The sequence below is a fragment of the Echiichthys vipera genome (genome assembly GCF_963691815.1).
Source record: "Echiichthys vipera genome assembly, chromosome: 8".
Classification (NCBI taxonomy): Eukaryota; Metazoa; Chordata; class Actinopteri; order Perciformes; family Trachinidae; genus Echiichthys; species Echiichthys vipera.
The window spans coordinates 11,828,949-11,847,151 of record NC_139833.1 but is presented as its reverse complement, the minus strand read 5'-3'; the positions used below and the strand labels follow the sequence as shown (position 1 = coordinate 11,847,151).

The window sequence follows — 18,203 nt, the reverse complement described above, 5'->3', positions numbered from 1 at the left end:
GATAAAATCCGGGAACATTTTTCGGTTCAGAGGCGTAAAAACCTCCAAAACCTGTCGTGTTTTTTTCGTCTTTGAAAAACTAAAACGGGGACACGGCCCTTACCATTCATAAAGCAGTTTCTCTCACCATATTTCTCCTAAATTGCAAAGGAATGGATTAACAATAACTTTTTTTCCTCTGATCAAAGTAGCTGAGATCAAGAACATCCATAAAACAGCTGTGATAAACAGGTATCAGCTGTTTATCACAGACTCCACCCAAACCAAGGCCTCCTCTTTACACCACAGGATTTTCACAAGATTTGGGGAAGAGTTTGAAATGCAAAATGCCACAGTTCATGTTGAACGACAACTTTGGGTATATGGTTTAAGAGAATAATTGGTTTTAAGGTCATCATCATCATTTTCACTAGAGCCTAACTAAACTGTATATAAATCGTAGCCTACCCATTTTGAACAGAGGGCTTTTTAAACTTTCGGTTCATCCTGCCGCTATTGGAATATTATTTTAAAGATTGTTTAGCTTTAAGCATTTTAACCACGCTAACGCGACTGCAGGAAGATGTCTTGTCGGATCTTTCAGTCACAGTGAAAACGGGACATTTCTGGGGACAGTTGTAGCCGGGGACTGGGCACTGAAAACGGGGACTGTCCCCTGAAACCGGGACGTCTGGTCACCCTATTTTGTTCATATAAGACCATTTCAAAGTAAAAGTACTTGAATGTGCAATAAGTCCACAAGAGGGCTTAAAGGCCACATGTGAGTTTCATAATTCGTTCAAAATACAGATTATCGATTGTGATACCACTGTCCCTGGTCAAGTCCTTCAAGAGAAATACAGGCCAACAGGTGTGCAAGAGCATGTTCACTCAAATTAACTCATAGAAGCACATTATTTATTTACTATATATTGTTGGAATATTATAAATACCTGCTGAACACCTCAGACCCATCTAAGCAATACATACTGGTTGGCCATTAGGTTCTGGTTCTGCATGATTTCTTAAATATAAATAATTAAAAGTAAAAGTTGCAGCCAATAATTGCTTCAGGATTAACAGGGGTTGCTTTGTTCTTGTTAGTACTTTAAAGTGAAATCACTTAAATGTTCAACGAGTCTTATTTGAAATTGTTGAAGTCAAATGAGAGCTTAGAGAGAGCACTTGAAGGCCACACATGAGTCTAATCATGCTGCATACGGACTGATACTGAGAGAGGCATCCGGTCTTTTATAGCTCTGTGAATTGAATCTGATTTGGGCATGTCCGTTTGGCTGATATCAGACAAAATGTTCCCAAAAAATTAGTTCATCAGGAATTAAACCCTTAAGTAGCTGTTTAGGTAGTGAAATTACCTCAGTGTTTCAGACAACAACATTATCTGGTTCCATCTTCAACCTTTATGGAAGTTCTATGATCTTTATACTGAATAAAATCTATAATTTTATTAAATGCTTATTCAAAATTCAGCCTGACCCATGTGAGGAATGTTTAGGATCTCTACTAGAATTTTAAATAAAGTTCCTCTGCTTTGAACAATATTTGGCTGCACATCAGATGCTTTGTAATGACTTACAGACCCACTGGCATCAGCTGTTTGGTATAAGATGCAACTTACTGCTGAGAGTGACAGCCATGGATTACTATCCTGCAATTGTACAATGCATAAGAAGCTTTCCTACATTTTAAACGGATATCTTAGTTTTTAAAGTTGCATATGAGCTTTCGTTTCATTTGAGAACAGTAGCAACAATAGTATTAATTTACTCACTGTCAAACAGGGATTAGCTAATACTTTTCGACTTCTAGCTCTTTGCTTTGCACCCTGAAGGCCTGAAATGCGTTCAGGGGCGTGAAAACAGACCATTTTATGGCATTTTATTTTCTGCATGTGTGTAGATAAGGGTAAGAGAATAGGGCAGGAACAGTTTAACTGTGAGCCCAGAGGCCTTCCACTGCTTCCTCCTGCTTACTACTACGGCCACTCTGCATTAATTCCCCACTGTACGGTACACGCAGATCGCATAGCAACAAAGGCCTATGTCTGGCCGTTGTCTGTTCCTATCTCTTGAATGCCCCTTACACACGCATGTATGCGCGTGCACATGTACTCACGTGCAACACCGTCACCAACACCTCCTTCTTTTCCCTCTATCCCATATGTAGCTACTGCCATCTTTCCACCACCCCCCACCACCACCATCATCCCATAATATTCATGGGTCGTCCATTCCCTCTGCCCCCTCCCCCCCATGTGCACACAGCTCACCGCCCACTCTGCCACCCCCACTTCCCTGCCTGACAACACCGCCGCCCGACATCCCATAATATTCATGCACACGCTCCACACACATTCATACACAGCAGTGCGTTCAGCTCTTTGTTCACAGAGATGCATGAGCAATGTGAGCGTGCCGAGGCAGGTTGCCCTCAAGTGCAGAGGAGTAACAAAGCAAATGAGAGAGCGTAAAAGGTGGCGGGTCAAATTTCCATGTCATAATGACCTTGGGTGGGAAGCCCAGAGTCACCCTGAGGCATCATCTCTGAATGAGGCCCATCATCCACCCTGTAAGCATCAGTAAGGTCAGTTTAGAGTTGCCCCATCTCATAGCAGAGTCTCTCAAAGTCTGCTGCTGCCTCCCACTGTACCAGAGGGAATACAAGTCATCTCTATATGTCATGCTGAAGCTTTAACAAGCATCTCTTTAGGCTCTGCAACCTGGCTACAGTCAATCAGTTCTGGACCGGTTCAGCGTGATAAAATGTCCACAAAATGGGGGAAAGATAAAGGTAAAAAAAGAGGGCAAGTTATTTACGAGAGAGGGCTAAAGGGATGAGCATAACAGAGGCGCCGGACATGACAGTGGCCAGCTCATCACCATGGTGTTGCTGTGGGAGACAGCGGAAGACGTCACTTGGAGAAACAGGGGACACAAAGGAGGAATACGACATGAGGAGGACAAAAAAAGGAGGAAAGGGGGCCTACAAGAAACCTGTCTTTGCAGATATAGACAGAAGAAAGTGTGTGTGTGTGTGTGTGTGTGTGTGTGTGTGTGTGTGTGTGTGTGTGTGTGTGTGTGTGTGTGTGTGTGTGTGTGTATGTGTGTGTGTGTGTGTGTGTGTGTGTGTGAGAGAGAGAGAGAGAGGGGTGGGGTGGGGTGGATGCAGTGACCATTTACTCAGGAACTGGGTGTCAGAGAGTTCAGGTAAGACAGCCACCAAATCCTGAACAGGGACCACACCAGAGTCTGCAAATGTTTCCTCCGGTGGGCACTGACTCATCTCTGATTCAACAAATGAGCCCTTAAGAGCAATAAACAAGTTTCGTCAGGTGTGATAAGGCTGTGGCGCAATCTTTCTTTCTTTTTTTTTTTTTTACTTTATTGGCCTCTGGGATTAAAAAGAAGGTTTGATTTATTCATCCTTAAATTAAGCAAATTACAGAGCTCCCACCCTAATCAGCCAACACTGATTACAGAAGATGGTCTACTAAGCTTACTAAATAAATACCCATAAAATAAAACCACAGCCTATTACAACATAAAACAAACAAAGCCAAAACACAGTAGGCCTAGGCTAGCTACAATGTGCTAATCTAACAAAGGTCAAAAAATATCATACCAAACTGCAGTGACTGAGTTAGCCATAAAGCTAAATCCGGTTTTCCCCTCTTGTCTCTTCCTTTCTTATGTTATTGGAAAAAAAATATATTTTGATGCTCCAACATCTTTATGAATGTGTTTGCTATACCTCTAAAATTAGGCAGTTATTAAATAAAATCAGAATGGAGACTAGCTAGCTCGCAAAGAGCTAACTAGCCTAATTTAGCAGAGTAGGCAAAACTTGCTATATTTAGTTTATGCCTCTGACTGTGGTAGGATTGGGGTCATCCCAATGTTCCCCACTCGCAAAAGCCTCTGCCTTCGCTGATTTGAGTCAGTGTTTTTTTAGGGTTAGAATTTACGGTTAGGGTCCGGGTTAGGGGGTAGTGTTACAGTCTACATAGGAATATTTGAGGTGGAATTGGCACTGATTGTGGAAAAATAACAAACGGGGGAACATAGGACTCTTTTTATGAAAAGCGGTCACATACAAAGCGGGAATCATAGGACCCGGGGAACAGGACCTGGGGAACAGGACCTGGGGAAAAGGACCTGGGGAACAGGACATGGGGAACAGGACCTGGGGAAAAGGACCTGGGGAACAGGACATGGGGAACAGGACCTGGGGAAAAGGACCTGGGGAACAGGACCTGGGGAACAGGACCTGGGGAACAGGACATGGGGAACAGGACCTGGGGAAAAGGACCTGGGGAACAGGACCTGGGGAACAGGACCCGGGGAACAGGACCTGAGGAAAATAGGTACACTCCTGTGGGATTCATGGCCTTTAATGTGGTTACACTACATTTAAATCACATATTTAAAATGTTTTAAATTTTACATTTATTCACTATATTTGTTAATTAGTTCACTCGGACAATAACGCTGGATTAACACACTTAAACTAGGACTGACAATGATTTTAAATATATATATAAATATATATATTATGCCTAAAAAGCTCAAAATTAAGTATTTACAATGTGTTTGTCTGTTACACACTGACATAGTACCTATTCCATTTTCTTCCTCATCACACATTTCTGGTTGTGTCATAAGAGAAATTATACTTTTTTACAACTCTTTCAGCTAAAATACACATTTACAAAAATTGAAAGTAGAGCTGCAACATTTCTTTTAAATACAGGTAAAATTATATAATGTAAGCCTGTTGTGAAGTTGCAGCGCTGTCTTTCCAGTTATATACTATTAGAGTGTGAGAGGTAATGTTGCATCACTGGCTTAACAGAAAGAGCCGAAGGGAGAGGAAACTACCAAATAAACTGTGAAGAAAGTGAACTTAGTGCAGATTATTAGCAGAGATTAATCATACATATAAGCAATACAGTCTATTTGTTATGCTGTGTGTTTCTCTTTGCATAAATTCACGAGTATTTCAGATTCCCCTCTGAAATATTAAATAAACCCACAAACATACGGTCATTTTTTTTTCTAAAATTGTGTCACAAACCTGCTTTGTTATTCTTTACTGCTTTTTCCTAACCCCGGTGTAACACCCATCCGCTTTCTCCTTTCCCTCCTATCTCGTGATTTATTTGCCTCAGTTCCAATATTTGTCGGCAGTGTGTTTTTTTCCCCTTGTCTAAATGTCATCCCTTCTTCTAAGACAATATAGGGAGTGGGAGAGCGGGAGAACGAGAGGGCAAATGCTGGGGAGATAGAGGAAGGGGAGGTGTGGGGGTGACTCGTAAAATGAGCAACAAAGTTTGGGAAAATTAAACATTAGGTAAGACACTTTTTCACATGCATGCATACATACATGGAAACAGAAATGCTATGTCATAGCTCATGGTGTGAGGATTTCATGCAGGACATCTGATGGATCAATAGAGTATTTCTAGAGAGGAAACAAAAAGCTTCAGTTTGTCTTCTCATAAAATGTTTCCCAGCAGTAAATGCACTGTAGCACACACATTAACATGCATGCTTGAAAGAAATGGGACAAAGAAACAAACACGGACACACTCATATCTATTTGTGATAATAATTCAAAGGGCATTATCTCCAGTGTTCACTCATGCCAAACATACACAATAGAAAGTAAACTCTTAGTACTTACGTTGTACAACTATTATCCTTCCAAAGCCTCCTCCTCCCCTCCCTCTGCATCACTCCACACCCAGGATCATGCCTGTCCTCTCTCTCCCACCCTCATTCTCTACCTCCTTTATAACCCATCACTCCCATCTCTCTGCTCTCACTCATTCTCGCTCTTTCAACCAGGAATGGACTCATTTGTTTTCTGGGGATGAAACTGAGTATTTTCTGATACAATGTTTTTTGTAAAAATTTGAATTTTACAAACACTTTTGGATTTTAAGTTGATTTTTGGGGGGAGGGGGGGAGGTTCTACTGATATGTACAGTTAAGTTGGACATGTGGACTTATTTTTGTGTCTAAAGGATGAGTTTTGCTTGCAGTTTGTAAAACATTCCTGTGAGCATGCTTTTGCTGTCACTGACAGCACAAGTGAAGAAACTGATGAACAACTTAATTGATTGAAATTTGGATTCAATTTCAGTTTGGTCAACTCAAAATCAAAAAGGAGGATAACTGGATATCACAGGACTATGAACTGGTAAGAATCAGTGTAACTTTTACAGCCGGAGCGCTGCAGCAGTGGCATGATCACACCAAGGTTAAAACTTAAATATTATTCGATATATTACTGTTTATTCAAAGGTTCTTTGTGGAAGAAAAGTATGATTCATTTGTTGCATTTTGTCTCTGACCTGTCAACCTGTCATTACAACAGATATGCGGGGATCATCCCCAGACTCTGGACCAGAAACATAACCAACAACACAACAGACAGACAGATCACTTTGACTGTGGAGACGGGCAGCGTGCTGTCCAAAGACCCAGCCTGACGCAAGGAGACGGACAGACAGACAGACAGTCTGATGCCAACTGTCTCCACTGTCAATCTCACAGCACCACTCCTCCTCCTGTTGCTATGGGCAACCCACCCCACCATGGCAACCAACTGGCTGTAAGTCTAGTGTGCAAGGGAGGAAGAGAAAGAGGGAGTTTGTTTGTCATGCTATAACTTTTAAAAGATGGTGACATGTCTCTAAATCTCTTTCAGTCGCTCCCCTCTCTTTCTTTGTCTCACTCCTGGTGACCTTTTCTCATTTCTTTCTCTCTGCCTTCACTGTGTCTTCCCTGTCTTCTTTGCCTGGTCTTCCCCTTGTTTCCATCCTCTCTAAAACTCTGCCCGGTCGTTACCTCTTCGTCCTTTTTGTACCCTCTTTTCTCTTCTTAATATGCTCTTCCTCTTTCACTCCCTCCCCTGTTCTTCATTATGCATCCTCTCTCGTTGCCCCCCCTTGCCCAATAATTTTCCTTTCCAAACCTGTTCTGGGTCACTTCACCACTCCACACCTTTGTGTTCCAGCTCCCTGGCGAGGCTGCCTCGCTCCAGGCCCGTGTCTGGTGCTGCCCCATGTGCACGGCTGAGGGGGCTGACGCCAGGGCAGGTGGGGGTGTGCAGGGCGCGAGGGGAGGTCATGGAGTCTGTACGCAAGGCAGCAGAGATGGTTATAGAAGAGGTAGACCTATGGTCTCAGCATTGACCTGCAGGCATCATCACTATTTGCCTCAAAACACCTGCTAATAATGCAATGCATCATAATTCAATCATGACAGCCCCTTATCTCACTGTTATGCATGTCACTGTTTACCTCAGTGCCAACACCAGTTCAGGAATCGCCGCTGGAACTGTTCCACCACCCCACGTGGGATCAATGTATTTGGCAGAGTCATGAACCAAGGTATCTTTATATTGAAAACAGGCCTGCTGATAAATCCATACACTGATAAATGTTCAAATTTCTGCATCGTGTGCTCTATTTTGGTTTCAGGGACTCGTGAGGCGGCCTTTGTGCATGCTTTGTCCTCAGCAGCTGTGGCAGTGGCTGTGACTCGAGCCTGCACCCGCGGGGAGCTGGAGAGGTGTGGCTGTGACAGGAAGGTCAGGGGGGTCAGCCCCGAGGGTGAGCTTGGATTCCTTTGCATGAAAACGTAACACGTAAATCCCTGCTGAATCACACATGAATCAAAAAAATGACTTTTTCTGTGGGTTAAAACTTTCAAGTATGGAGTGCTTACTGTATCTTGTGCCACAGCAACTGTTTTCCCATCAGCTGTCACAGCGCTGTGACAGTACTGATTAGATTGTGACCATAAGTGCAACACGTACCGGCAGTGTAGCAGCTGCTTCTGTGTGATCCAGTGGGGTTTCAACATTTAATTGACATCTTTCTCAGCTTTAAATCAAAATGCTCAGTTGTTTCAAGGAGGCAATAACTCACAATACGGTCTCTCTGTCCAACCAAAGGGTTCCAGTGGTCGGGGTGCAGTGACAACCTGTCCTATGGTGTGGCTTTCTCCCAAACATTTGTTGATGAACCAGAAAGAGCCAAGGGGCTGTCAGCGGGGCGACCACTCATGAACCTCCATAACAACGAGGCTGGCAGAAAGGTTGGTGGTCGCACCACTTTGATGATAAACACAATTAATTTCCAACTTTGTCTTCTGTCAGATTCAATCTGCTCCGCTTATATTAATTCTTGCATCCTCAGGCCATCCTCCACAACATGCAGGTGGAGTGTAAGTGCCATGGCGTCTCTGGCTCCTGTGAGTTGAGGACCTGCTGGAAGGTTATGCCTCCATTCAGACGCGTCGGCGTGGTGCTCAAGGAGCGCTTTGACGGAGCCACTGAGGTACAAGAATGTTGGTGAACACATGTAGAAGTCACATAAATTGAAACAGAAACCTTGAAAGTTCCAAGATCGTAGCTCTCTCGCCTCTCCTCTTAGGTCCGCCTGACCCGTATAGGATCCAGGACAGCCCTGCTCCCCCGTGACCCCCAGGTCAAACCCCCAGCTGCCAGAGACCTTTTGTACCTTGCCCCCTCCCCTGATTTCTGCCATCTCGACCCTGACAACGGTATCCCTGGCACTGCTGGTAGGAGATGTAACGGTAAGATTGTCTCACAGGAAAACGATCCAAATAATCCTGATATATCATCAGAACAACTGCAGAAAAAATGAAGCTGCTTTCTTCTAAAACACACCCAGGAACCTCGCGGCTGGCACCGGATGGCTGCGAGCTGGTGTGCTGCGGGCCCGGGTACAGAGCGGGCCGGGCCGAGGTGGTGCAGCGCTGCTCCTGCAAGTTTTCCTGGTGCTGCTCAGTCCGCTGTCAGCAGTGCAAGAACACAGTCACCATTCACACCTGCAGGGTGTAAGAGAGCCCCAAAGAAGACCAAACCGACCGAGCAGAAAAACCCAAACAAACCACTAGACAGACACTCCTGGACACAAGACGGGATAAGAACAACATAGACAATAACACCTTATTCACACTAATAATAATAACCTAATCTTCTTCTGGTTTTAATTTAACCCACTTTCAATTGAAACAGTGCGTCCAGAGTTAAGTTTGAAGATTCTGTTGTAAAAGCTGCAAAGTTAGAGAACATGTAAAGAAAAGAACAATGACAAAGCATCAGCCTTAACCTTAGGTGCTTGGTAAGGTGCAAACAAAAATCACCTTCAGAGACGGACAGGTGAGCATGCACACACATACACATAAACACACTCAACAGTTAATCTCACATTGAACTGACAAAGCTTTTAAAGCAGAACTTAACCACAACTAATAGGGAAACATTGCAGCACTATTTGTTTTATTATTTTATGCAAACTATTTGCATTGTGTCATAGACTAGCAGGTCTTTGAACATTTACTGTATTTATGTCTTCTTCTCTATTCTGGTTTATTTATTTGTATATCTTTGCTTCACTTCAGCAACACTTTAAATAGCAAAAATAACTTCTACTTACATCAGTCTGTCTTTTTTGCCCCTCACCTTCATGTGAAACTCTTCTGTATGTTGCTGAACAAGCAGTGCTTTTAGGTCTGTTAAATAAATCTAATAAATACAGTAGTTTCATCCAAAAAAACCTGTGTGTTTCTCGAGTTTTTTTATTGACCAGATGAGTCTTAAACTGTAATTCCTGCGCAAAATCCTCCCATAGTCTTTTTCGGCACTTTCATGTATCAAATAAGCCAACGAGACGTTTTTTTTTATTTATGAACTATTAATGGTATAGTCGCTAACAGCCCAACGTGGCTAACACTGATTAGCTCGGAGCATTAAAATGGCTTTTTTTAACCACTAATACTGCGCAAAATAACTCCAAACCTCTGCATTAGCTTGATAAGAGTCCTTACATATTAACTGAAGCATCAGTGGGCTGCTTCCTTTTGGATTGCATTTGGTAATCGACTTGAATGGACTTTACTATGAGAGGAGCTGGTACCGGGGCCAGTAGGTAAGTCTTTCAAAGCACTTTTAAACTCTGGGTTCACTAACTACATTGTTTTTGCTTTGTTTTATGTGTAGGGACTCTTATCATGCTACTGCAGAAGTTTGGTTTTATTTTGAGCAATATTAGTGGTTAAAAAAGCTGTTTTAATGCCTTCACCGTAATGCCCCGAGCTAATCAGTGTTAGCCACGTCTGACTGTAAGCGACTCTACCGGATTCCTCCGATAAAAGTTTATACACGAAAAAACTGTCTCCGTGGCTTATTTGATGTATGTAAGTGCCGAAAAAGACCAGAATTACACTTTCCGATATTGTCACAATTAAAATTCCTGACAATAGATCATCTGTGAAGGTAAAGGTTCCCTGTGGAGTTTTGACCACTAGAGACAAAGTTTTGAAGAGCCGGCACCTGTTTCAAGGCTGGAACATGAGCGAACATGCACGGCACGTTTATGGACTTTCTTTTTACGTTTAACCTCTTTGTTGTAGTAGTTGGATAAACCAGTAAGCGTGCCTGACACACAGGTCTGCACAACACGTTGTTGAGATTTGAAAGGTGTGCCCCTGCAACCCATAATGGTTACCCATAACACCGTTCTCTCCACTAAGCCGTTAATGTGCATCTTTGGAGAGCCATAATTCCAGCCTTATTTGTACTTGATGCTGTAATAGTACACACAAGGATGCACATGTAACGCAGGTGACGTGATGCACTTTCCTGCTGACTGCAGAGGGTGGTGCAGTGCCTATAGAAAGTTATAATACCCTTTTGAAATACTCACCTTTTTTTGTTTTACAGCCTGAAATGATAATACATAAAAAATATATTTTTCCAGAGTGATTTACACATTTTGCCTTACATTCAAGTGAAATAGTTTTCCTTTCAAAATTTCAGAAAATAAAAAACGAAAAATATAGCAGGGTTGGAAAAGTGATGAGTCCGCAGATTGAATCCTTTGTGGAGGCACCTTTCGCTTTAATTACAGACATCAGTCTGTTTGGATTTGTCTCTACCAGCTTTGTGCACCTGGATTGGGAAATATTTCCCCATTTATCCTGCCGAACTGTTCGACTTCAGTCAGTGGACGGCGATGGACTGCACTCTATCGCCGTCCATCGCTTGAACTTGTTGTAAGACAAAAAGTATGAATCACGCTGGAAAAATACTTTTTTTTTAATGTATTTTCATTTCAGACTGTAAAACAAAAAAAGTGACTATTTCAAAAGGGTATCTTAACTTTCTATAGGCACTGTAAAGCAAGTGTGCGGAGAATGCAAGCTCAAAACACAGATTGACTGTCAAACATTTCAAGCAGAAGGCAGAGAAGAAGAGGGGCGGTAACTGGTGTAAACAACGCAGGTTTATAAATAGTAAAGGATTGGCCTTGGCCTTGCTTTAAGAAGTAGGAACTTTGAGAAGTTATGTCCTATGAGTTGTTGTGCATGCATTATTCTCCTTCAAACATACAAAACAATAGCTACTTTCCATATCATTAAACCATTTTATTAAAAATATCCTGTGATTACAAACACCCAGAAATTTACTAGCAAAATGTTATCATCTCAATCTCTATTGAGATTAAGATATATTATTCAAAATATTACAACTTAATTTTATCGATCGCTCAAAGTTGGTAGTCTAGCAATTTTTAAAAAAAAACAAAAAAACAATGTTGATAAAACAAATCTCAAGTTTCAAAATGAATAACAGCTAAACATTTCCCAAAACAAGAGTCACAGAATTAATACAATATACATAAAAGAAGAATAAAATAGAAATTCATAAGAAGGGAAATTGGTAACGATGCACTTGGCGACCCCAGAAGTCTCTGAGTATCTTTGTTTGGAGTGACAATAAATCTCTTGTGCTTTCATTATTCAACCCAAAAGGGTCAGAAAAGAAAGCAGATACCACCTAACATTAAGTTGCCCATCACGTGTGTTAAACAAAGTCCACTAAAAAACGTAATGTTAAAAGTGTTTCCCCATTTATATTTCTTGGTTTAAAACCCCAATAGGCCAGAAAAAGTAAAACACAGAGGAGTTCAAAGGCAACTATATAAAAGGAATCTTTCTTTTTTTTTTTTTTTTTTTTTTAAATGGAGCAACAGTGACAGGCAGGGGGGGCCCGCCCCACCTGAATATTTGTAGAGAGAACACTGCAATTGCTTAAAGCTCTCAGAAAAGGAGAGGTGACACTTTCTACATGCTGAGGGTTTGCCCCCTCTTTCAAAGTTTATTTTGAAGGCACAATCAGTGTACACGTGTTTTAGAATAAGTCTCAATGGCATTCATGTACCTCCCTTCCCCCTTTGTTTCGTCCTTTTTTTCATAATGGCCATTGATCTTTCTGATGTTTTGATTCATCCCTCATATTTCTTAAACCCATTACGTCTTTCGCTGCCGTTGTTCATCTATAGGAGGACGCACTTTCTCTTGGTTTTGGTCTCAGGTGGCTCCAGGGCTGCCAGGATGGCCTCGTCAAACACATTCTTAAGCCCTCGCTGGTTGTTGGAAAGAACAGAAAACAAGAGAGCGGAAATGAATACACTGTCTGTTATTGCCTGATTTAAAAACAAATCATTATATTTATATATATATATATATATATATATATATATATATATAAATATGTGTTGCTTTCAGTTCAACAATGTGAGGAAAATGGAACAATGCCCCATACCTGTGTCAGAGCAGAGCACTCCACGTATTTGACAGCCTTGAGCTCACGAGCCAGCTTCTCTCCACTCTCAGGATATAGGGGGCGCTGTTTGTTCTTCGCCAGCTTCTCGATCGTGTTGCTGTCTTCCCGCAGATCCACCTGTGTGCCCACTAACAGGAAGGGTGTGCGTGGGCAGTGGTGGGAAATCTCAGGAACCCACTGGGACAAAAAAAAAAAAAAGGTTGTAAAGATTAAATTCACATTTTCTTCCTTCCTGGCCGCGCCTAGGACTGAGTACTTCAATACTTTTTGGTACCAAACAAACTGTGTGTGCTGCTCTGAGTATTAAAAACTGTCAAGTACTGAAAGCTGGCACTGAATGACAAATGTAAAGCTTTTACAGTAGCTTGTGTTTAAACAACATCTAATATTTGACAACTAAAATCTATATTTCTCAATGTCAGAAATCAGTATCAGTACGGTAACAAATCGTATATGCGATTATCAGGCTGCCTTCATCACATCTGTAGAGCTGAAATGATTACTGCATTAATCAAAAACTGTTTTGAGCAAATGCCAAACTTCCCCTTGTTCTAGCTGTTCAAACTTACACTTTTTGTTTCAAGTGACAGTAAACTGATCATCTGTCTAATAAATTCCAGCAATTGAGATACATTTAACAACAAAAGTCGGGGTCATGTTTTTCCCCAATAAGTGAAAAAGATTTAAAAACTGACCTTCTCTTTGACGTTTTCGAATGATGACGGGGAGACAACGGAGAAACATACAAGGAACACATCTGTCTGTGGATAGCTGAGAGGACGCAGCCTGTCATAATCCTCCTGACCTGTGAGCGACAATCACAAGACGAACAGGGAAGTTTTTCTACTTGTTTTAAAGTGACGGAAACGACAGAGAAAAAGAGAGATTTTCCACAACGTTCACGTTACCTGCTGTGTCAAATAGGCCGAGTGTATAGGGCTCTCCCCCTATCATCACTGTCACTGCATAATTGTCAAAAACCTTTGAACACACACACACACACACACACACACACACACACACACACACACACACACACACACACACAAAGACAAATAATTGGACAAAAATGAAAATGCAGCATGTCTGATTGTGTTGTATTTCTGCCATGAAGAAATATTAACAGAAAAGAGCGGCTGAATCGACATACATGTCCTTTCAACATGACTCTTTTTCTTACCGTGGGCACATATTCTGAGGGGAACTTGTTGGTTGTGTAGGAGATCAATAAGCAGGTCTTTCCTACTGCACCGTCTCCCACCACTACACATTTTATAGTTTGCATCTACAGAGATAGGGACAAAATAGGAAACACATTTAATACTTTTTTTTTTAAAGATAATTTTTTTTTGCAGTTTTCAAGCCTTTTATTAGATGAGACGGACAGGAAATGGGGTGAGAGAGGGATGGGGGAGACATGCAGCAAAGGGCCGCAGGTCGGAGTCGAACCTGCTGCAGCTGCCCCGAGGACCTTCAGCCTCTTTACATGGGGCGACTGCTCTGACCACTGTGCCACCGGCCGCCCCACTTCAATACAGTTTTGACATATATGATTACTAGCTGGCCACTAGCTAAAATTACTTCTAATTTAACCAGCTACAACATTAAAATTCTGCTTACATAGCGATGCATCTGTAATAATAACCCAATAATAATATAATATACAGCGCTGCGAGGGGCCTTTCTGCTGCCTGACGAGTACATTTACTCCCGTAAAATGATCTGGAAGTTATCAGATTGACATTTAACATATAAAACTTTGATACTTTAATATGTTTTGCTAATAATACTAACCCAGTTACTTACAATGCACACGTTTTACTCTGTGTACCAAAATTTTTTTATTTATTTTTTTGCCTTTATCAGACAGAGGAAAGTGTAAAGGCAGATACAGACAGTTATGACGTGCAACAAAGACCCCTAAACAGGCAATTGGACCGGGGATGTTGTAACTGTACGGCAACCGAGTCTCTCCCTGTGTATCAATTTTTACATTGTGTCATATATAATATATAAAGTACTTAAAATCAGCTCCACCTAGACCAGTCAGAACAGTAAAATGCTTCTTACATGTTAAATATTATATTTTTGTTTTATCCATTCACTGCATTGATTTGACAGCTTTGACATCTTTCAGATTAAGATGTAACATACATGCATAACACCTCATAAGGTTTCCCTCAGTTTCCAGTTTATTAGGTACACCTGGCTAAAACTATACAACAGTCCTACAATAAATACTACCTTGATAGATATATAATGTTTTTATTGAAGCTGTTTTAGAGAGGTGTTGAATCAACATTATGGTCATTTCGGAGGATATAGTTGTGGTGCTGTTGCGCTGTATTGAATTATACAGAGCGGCGTTTTCTGTTATTTAGCCTACTCTCATTTATATAAATGAGGAGGTAGTAAGAGGAACATCTGTCAGTGTAGTTTTTACAGTGTTTGAGTAAGATTATAAGAAAGATTGAAATCAAACCTGTCAATTAAAAGGCTCTCAGATTTGAATGAGGTTCTTAATTAATGGGTTTGTCACATGGAGGCGTGTTGACAATTATGCGACTCCGACCTGCGGCCCTTTGCTGCATGTCTCCCCCTCGCTCTCTCACCCCATTTCCTTTCTATTCTATGTAATAAAAGGCTTAAAAAACTTCCCCCAAAAAATATTTTAAACAATATATACATTTACATGAATTCAACATATTATTAGCAAAGATAAACTTGTGGGAAAATAAATAAATATATTTACACAACCTTAGTGATAGGCTTACTGGCTCATAGCAAGGTAGCCCCTAAAGTACATGCCCACATGTATGTTTAACATTAAAATATAATGTAGAAATATGTTAATAATGATCATTGTTATATCTTAGTATTGTATGCACCACAAAAAGCTGTGTTTTAAGTCACCCCAGATGTTAGGCGCAATTCAATATGCAACTCAATTTAATATAATATTGGTAGTAGGGGTCCCTGCTTCCTCTCTCTTTAGGTCCTTGGCCTAAAACATGTTGAAGACCCCTGAACTGGGGCATTTTAGTAAAGAAAAAATATAAAGTGTAGCCTGCCACTGCAAATACAACTTCTAAACCAGTACAGTTTAGGTACTCTCACTCATTTTAGTGTTCCCATTTCTGGAGATAAGTAAAATGAATACACATGTTCGCATCAGTCGTGTTGTGCTTGTGGCTGCATGTAAATACGTGTAAAGGCTTATTCAATCAACCAATCATTGAATCACTTCCGCATAGGCGACATACCAAAGATGTTAAGAGAAAGAAGAGGACAAAACGGCGGCCTATTAGCACAATGTAATTTAGAAGCGGATACTGGCCAACACTTCCGCTAAATGAGCAGCTCATTGGATATCTGAGGGCTTGAAAACTGTTGAAAACTTGAGGCAACCATTTGAAATGCATAAACTGTAATAACCACAAAAAAGACAAGCTAAATCTGAGCCTGACTGCAGTTTTTAAGTGATTTTATCAGCTCAGATTCATGATGCGAAACAAGTTAAACTACTGCCTCAGTTAGCTTACTTCTTAAACTATCAATAGCTTAATCTATGAAGACAAACGCAAGAAAACAACCACACAACCAGATACTAACTGACAAGAACTTCATTAACCAGATTTCTGTTAGCCAACTGTAAATTAAGCTTGGTGGCTCGGAAAACTTAAACACTACGCGAATTTATACACCAATGAACAAGCGTTTCCTCTCAGAAGTAACTTTGTACTGTTGAGGAGACTCTCCCACACGCGTCCCACAATATAATTAAGCATAAATAGTTATTTCAGACTGTTTTTCTAACTCTACTCACCGTTTTTTCTTCGGACAGGTTAGGCGTTGGTTACATCCGGGTTTGAGGGTCGAATTACTTTCTGCGCAGCCGCAGAACAGACGAGCCACAGTCACAGCTGTGGACAAGAAACAGCGGCTCCTGGTGGACAGAAGCGCACACATCTATCTATCTATCTATCTATCTATCTATCTATCTATCTATCTATCTATCTATCTATCCATCCATCCATCCATCCATCCATCCATCCATCCATCTATCTATCTATCTATCTATCTATCTATCTATCTATCTATCTATCTATCTATCTATCTATCTATCTATCTATCTATCTATCTATCTATCTATCTATCTATCTATCTATCTATCTATCTATCTATCTATCTATCTATCTATCTATCTATCTATCTGTCTGTCTGTCTGTCTGTCTATCTATCTATCTATCTATCTATCTATCTATCTATCTATCTATCTATCTATCTATCTATCTATCTATCTATCTATCTATCTATCTATCTATCTATCTATCTATCTATCTATCTATCTATCTATCTATCTATCTATCCATCCATCTATCCATCTATCCATCTATCCATCTATCCATCTATCTGTCTGTCTGTCTGTCTGTCTGTCTGTCTAGAATAAGCAATATGTGCCCTAGTTTATTTCCTGTTGCAGTGCATGTGAATGACATCAACTGACAGGAAGTTAACAAGGACCAAGGCTGTTGCTTATCAATTGAATACCATTTAAAAGGTCTATTCAGTTTGTATGCTCCACATATCTGGAACAAACTTCCAGAAAACTGCAGGTCTGCTGCGACTTTTCTGTTTGCCGCTGCTTTTCAGTAAACTGCATTGTACCTTCTGTAACTGTAACCATCTTTTATATGTTTTATGTTATCTCAGGACACTTTACAGAGTAGGTATAGACCACTCTCTATGACTTATTTATGCTTTACATAGAGCCAACAATTCCCCCGTAGAGTAAGGTGGCAATGAAAACCTTCCCTGTAACAGGCAGGAACGTCGGTCAGACCCAGCTCTGTGGAGGACGGCCATCCATGTTTTATGTTGTAGGTGTTATTTTCCCCAATGCTTTAAATGTTTTATGTAAAGCACTCTAAATTACCTTGTTGTTGAAATAAACGAAGTGACCAGATTTCTGAGACAAAATCCGGTAAAAACCTTCAAAACATGACCAGTATTAAGTCAGTTTGACATTCAACATTAATTTGATATTCCGATTAAAAAAAACTATTATGCATTTAAACCATTTCATTGAATTATGTCAAACCAAATGTGCAACATAAAGACTAATATTCCCCATGTATCACAAGGCTTGTTTCTGAATAATGTATTTTTTATGTTTTTTTACATAAAATTATCTATTATGCAGAGATGGGAATTGTGGCTTCAACAAATCATCTCCATGCCATGTATTTGTTCTGCTCAGTCACTGAACCAGGTGACTGCGATCAGCACAGCTCTACAGCCAGGGAGATGAGCAATTAGTAAATGCAACTGGTTCAGGGACTGAGCAGAACAAATACATGGCATGGAGATGACTTGCTGAAGCCACAATTCCCATCTCTGCTATAATGCTTCCTTATCTTTTGACCTGAAGATGTCAACGTTGAGTTTTAACCAGAACAAAGAGATCAGATCACGTCCCCCCAGTTCTTAAGACCTTACATTGGCTCCCAGTCAGCTCAAGAATAGATTTCAAAGTTCTG

General features: G+C 40.8%; 2 protein-coding genes across 2 annotated transcripts; one reads left to right on the top strand and one right to left on the bottom strand.

The window, feature by feature from the left end:
• Nucleotides 1-6,153: 6,153 nt before the first annotated feature.
• Nucleotides 6,154-9,309, top strand: wnt4b (wingless-type MMTV integration site family, member 4b). The gene is made up of 9 exons (XM_083919048.1): nt 6,154-6,201; nt 6,379-6,615; nt 7,021-7,174; nt 7,312-7,396; nt 7,487-7,618; nt 7,963-8,105; nt 8,207-8,347; nt 8,444-8,606; nt 8,705-9,309. Exons 2-9 carry the CDS (start codon nt 6,527-6,529, stop codon nt 8,872-8,874), a joined length of 1,077 nt encoding a protein of 358 aa, XP_083775174.1. The 5' UTR covers nt 6,154-6,201; nt 6,379-6,526; the 3' UTR covers nt 8,875-9,309.
• A 2,138-nt stretch (nt 9,310-11,447) lies between these two features.
• Nucleotides 11,448-16,541, bottom strand: cdc42l (cell division cycle 42, like). The gene is made up of 6 exons (XM_083919193.1): nt 16,490-16,541; nt 13,844-13,948; nt 13,572-13,644; nt 13,359-13,468; nt 12,643-12,840; nt 11,448-12,463 (listed from the first exon to the last, which is right to left on the bottom strand). Exons 2-6 carry the CDS (start codon nt 13,946-13,948, stop codon nt 12,374-12,376), a joined length of 576 nt encoding a protein of 191 aa, XP_083775319.1. The 5' UTR covers nt 16,490-16,541; the 3' UTR covers nt 11,448-12,373.
• Nucleotides 16,542-18,203: the final 1,662 nt, after the last annotated feature.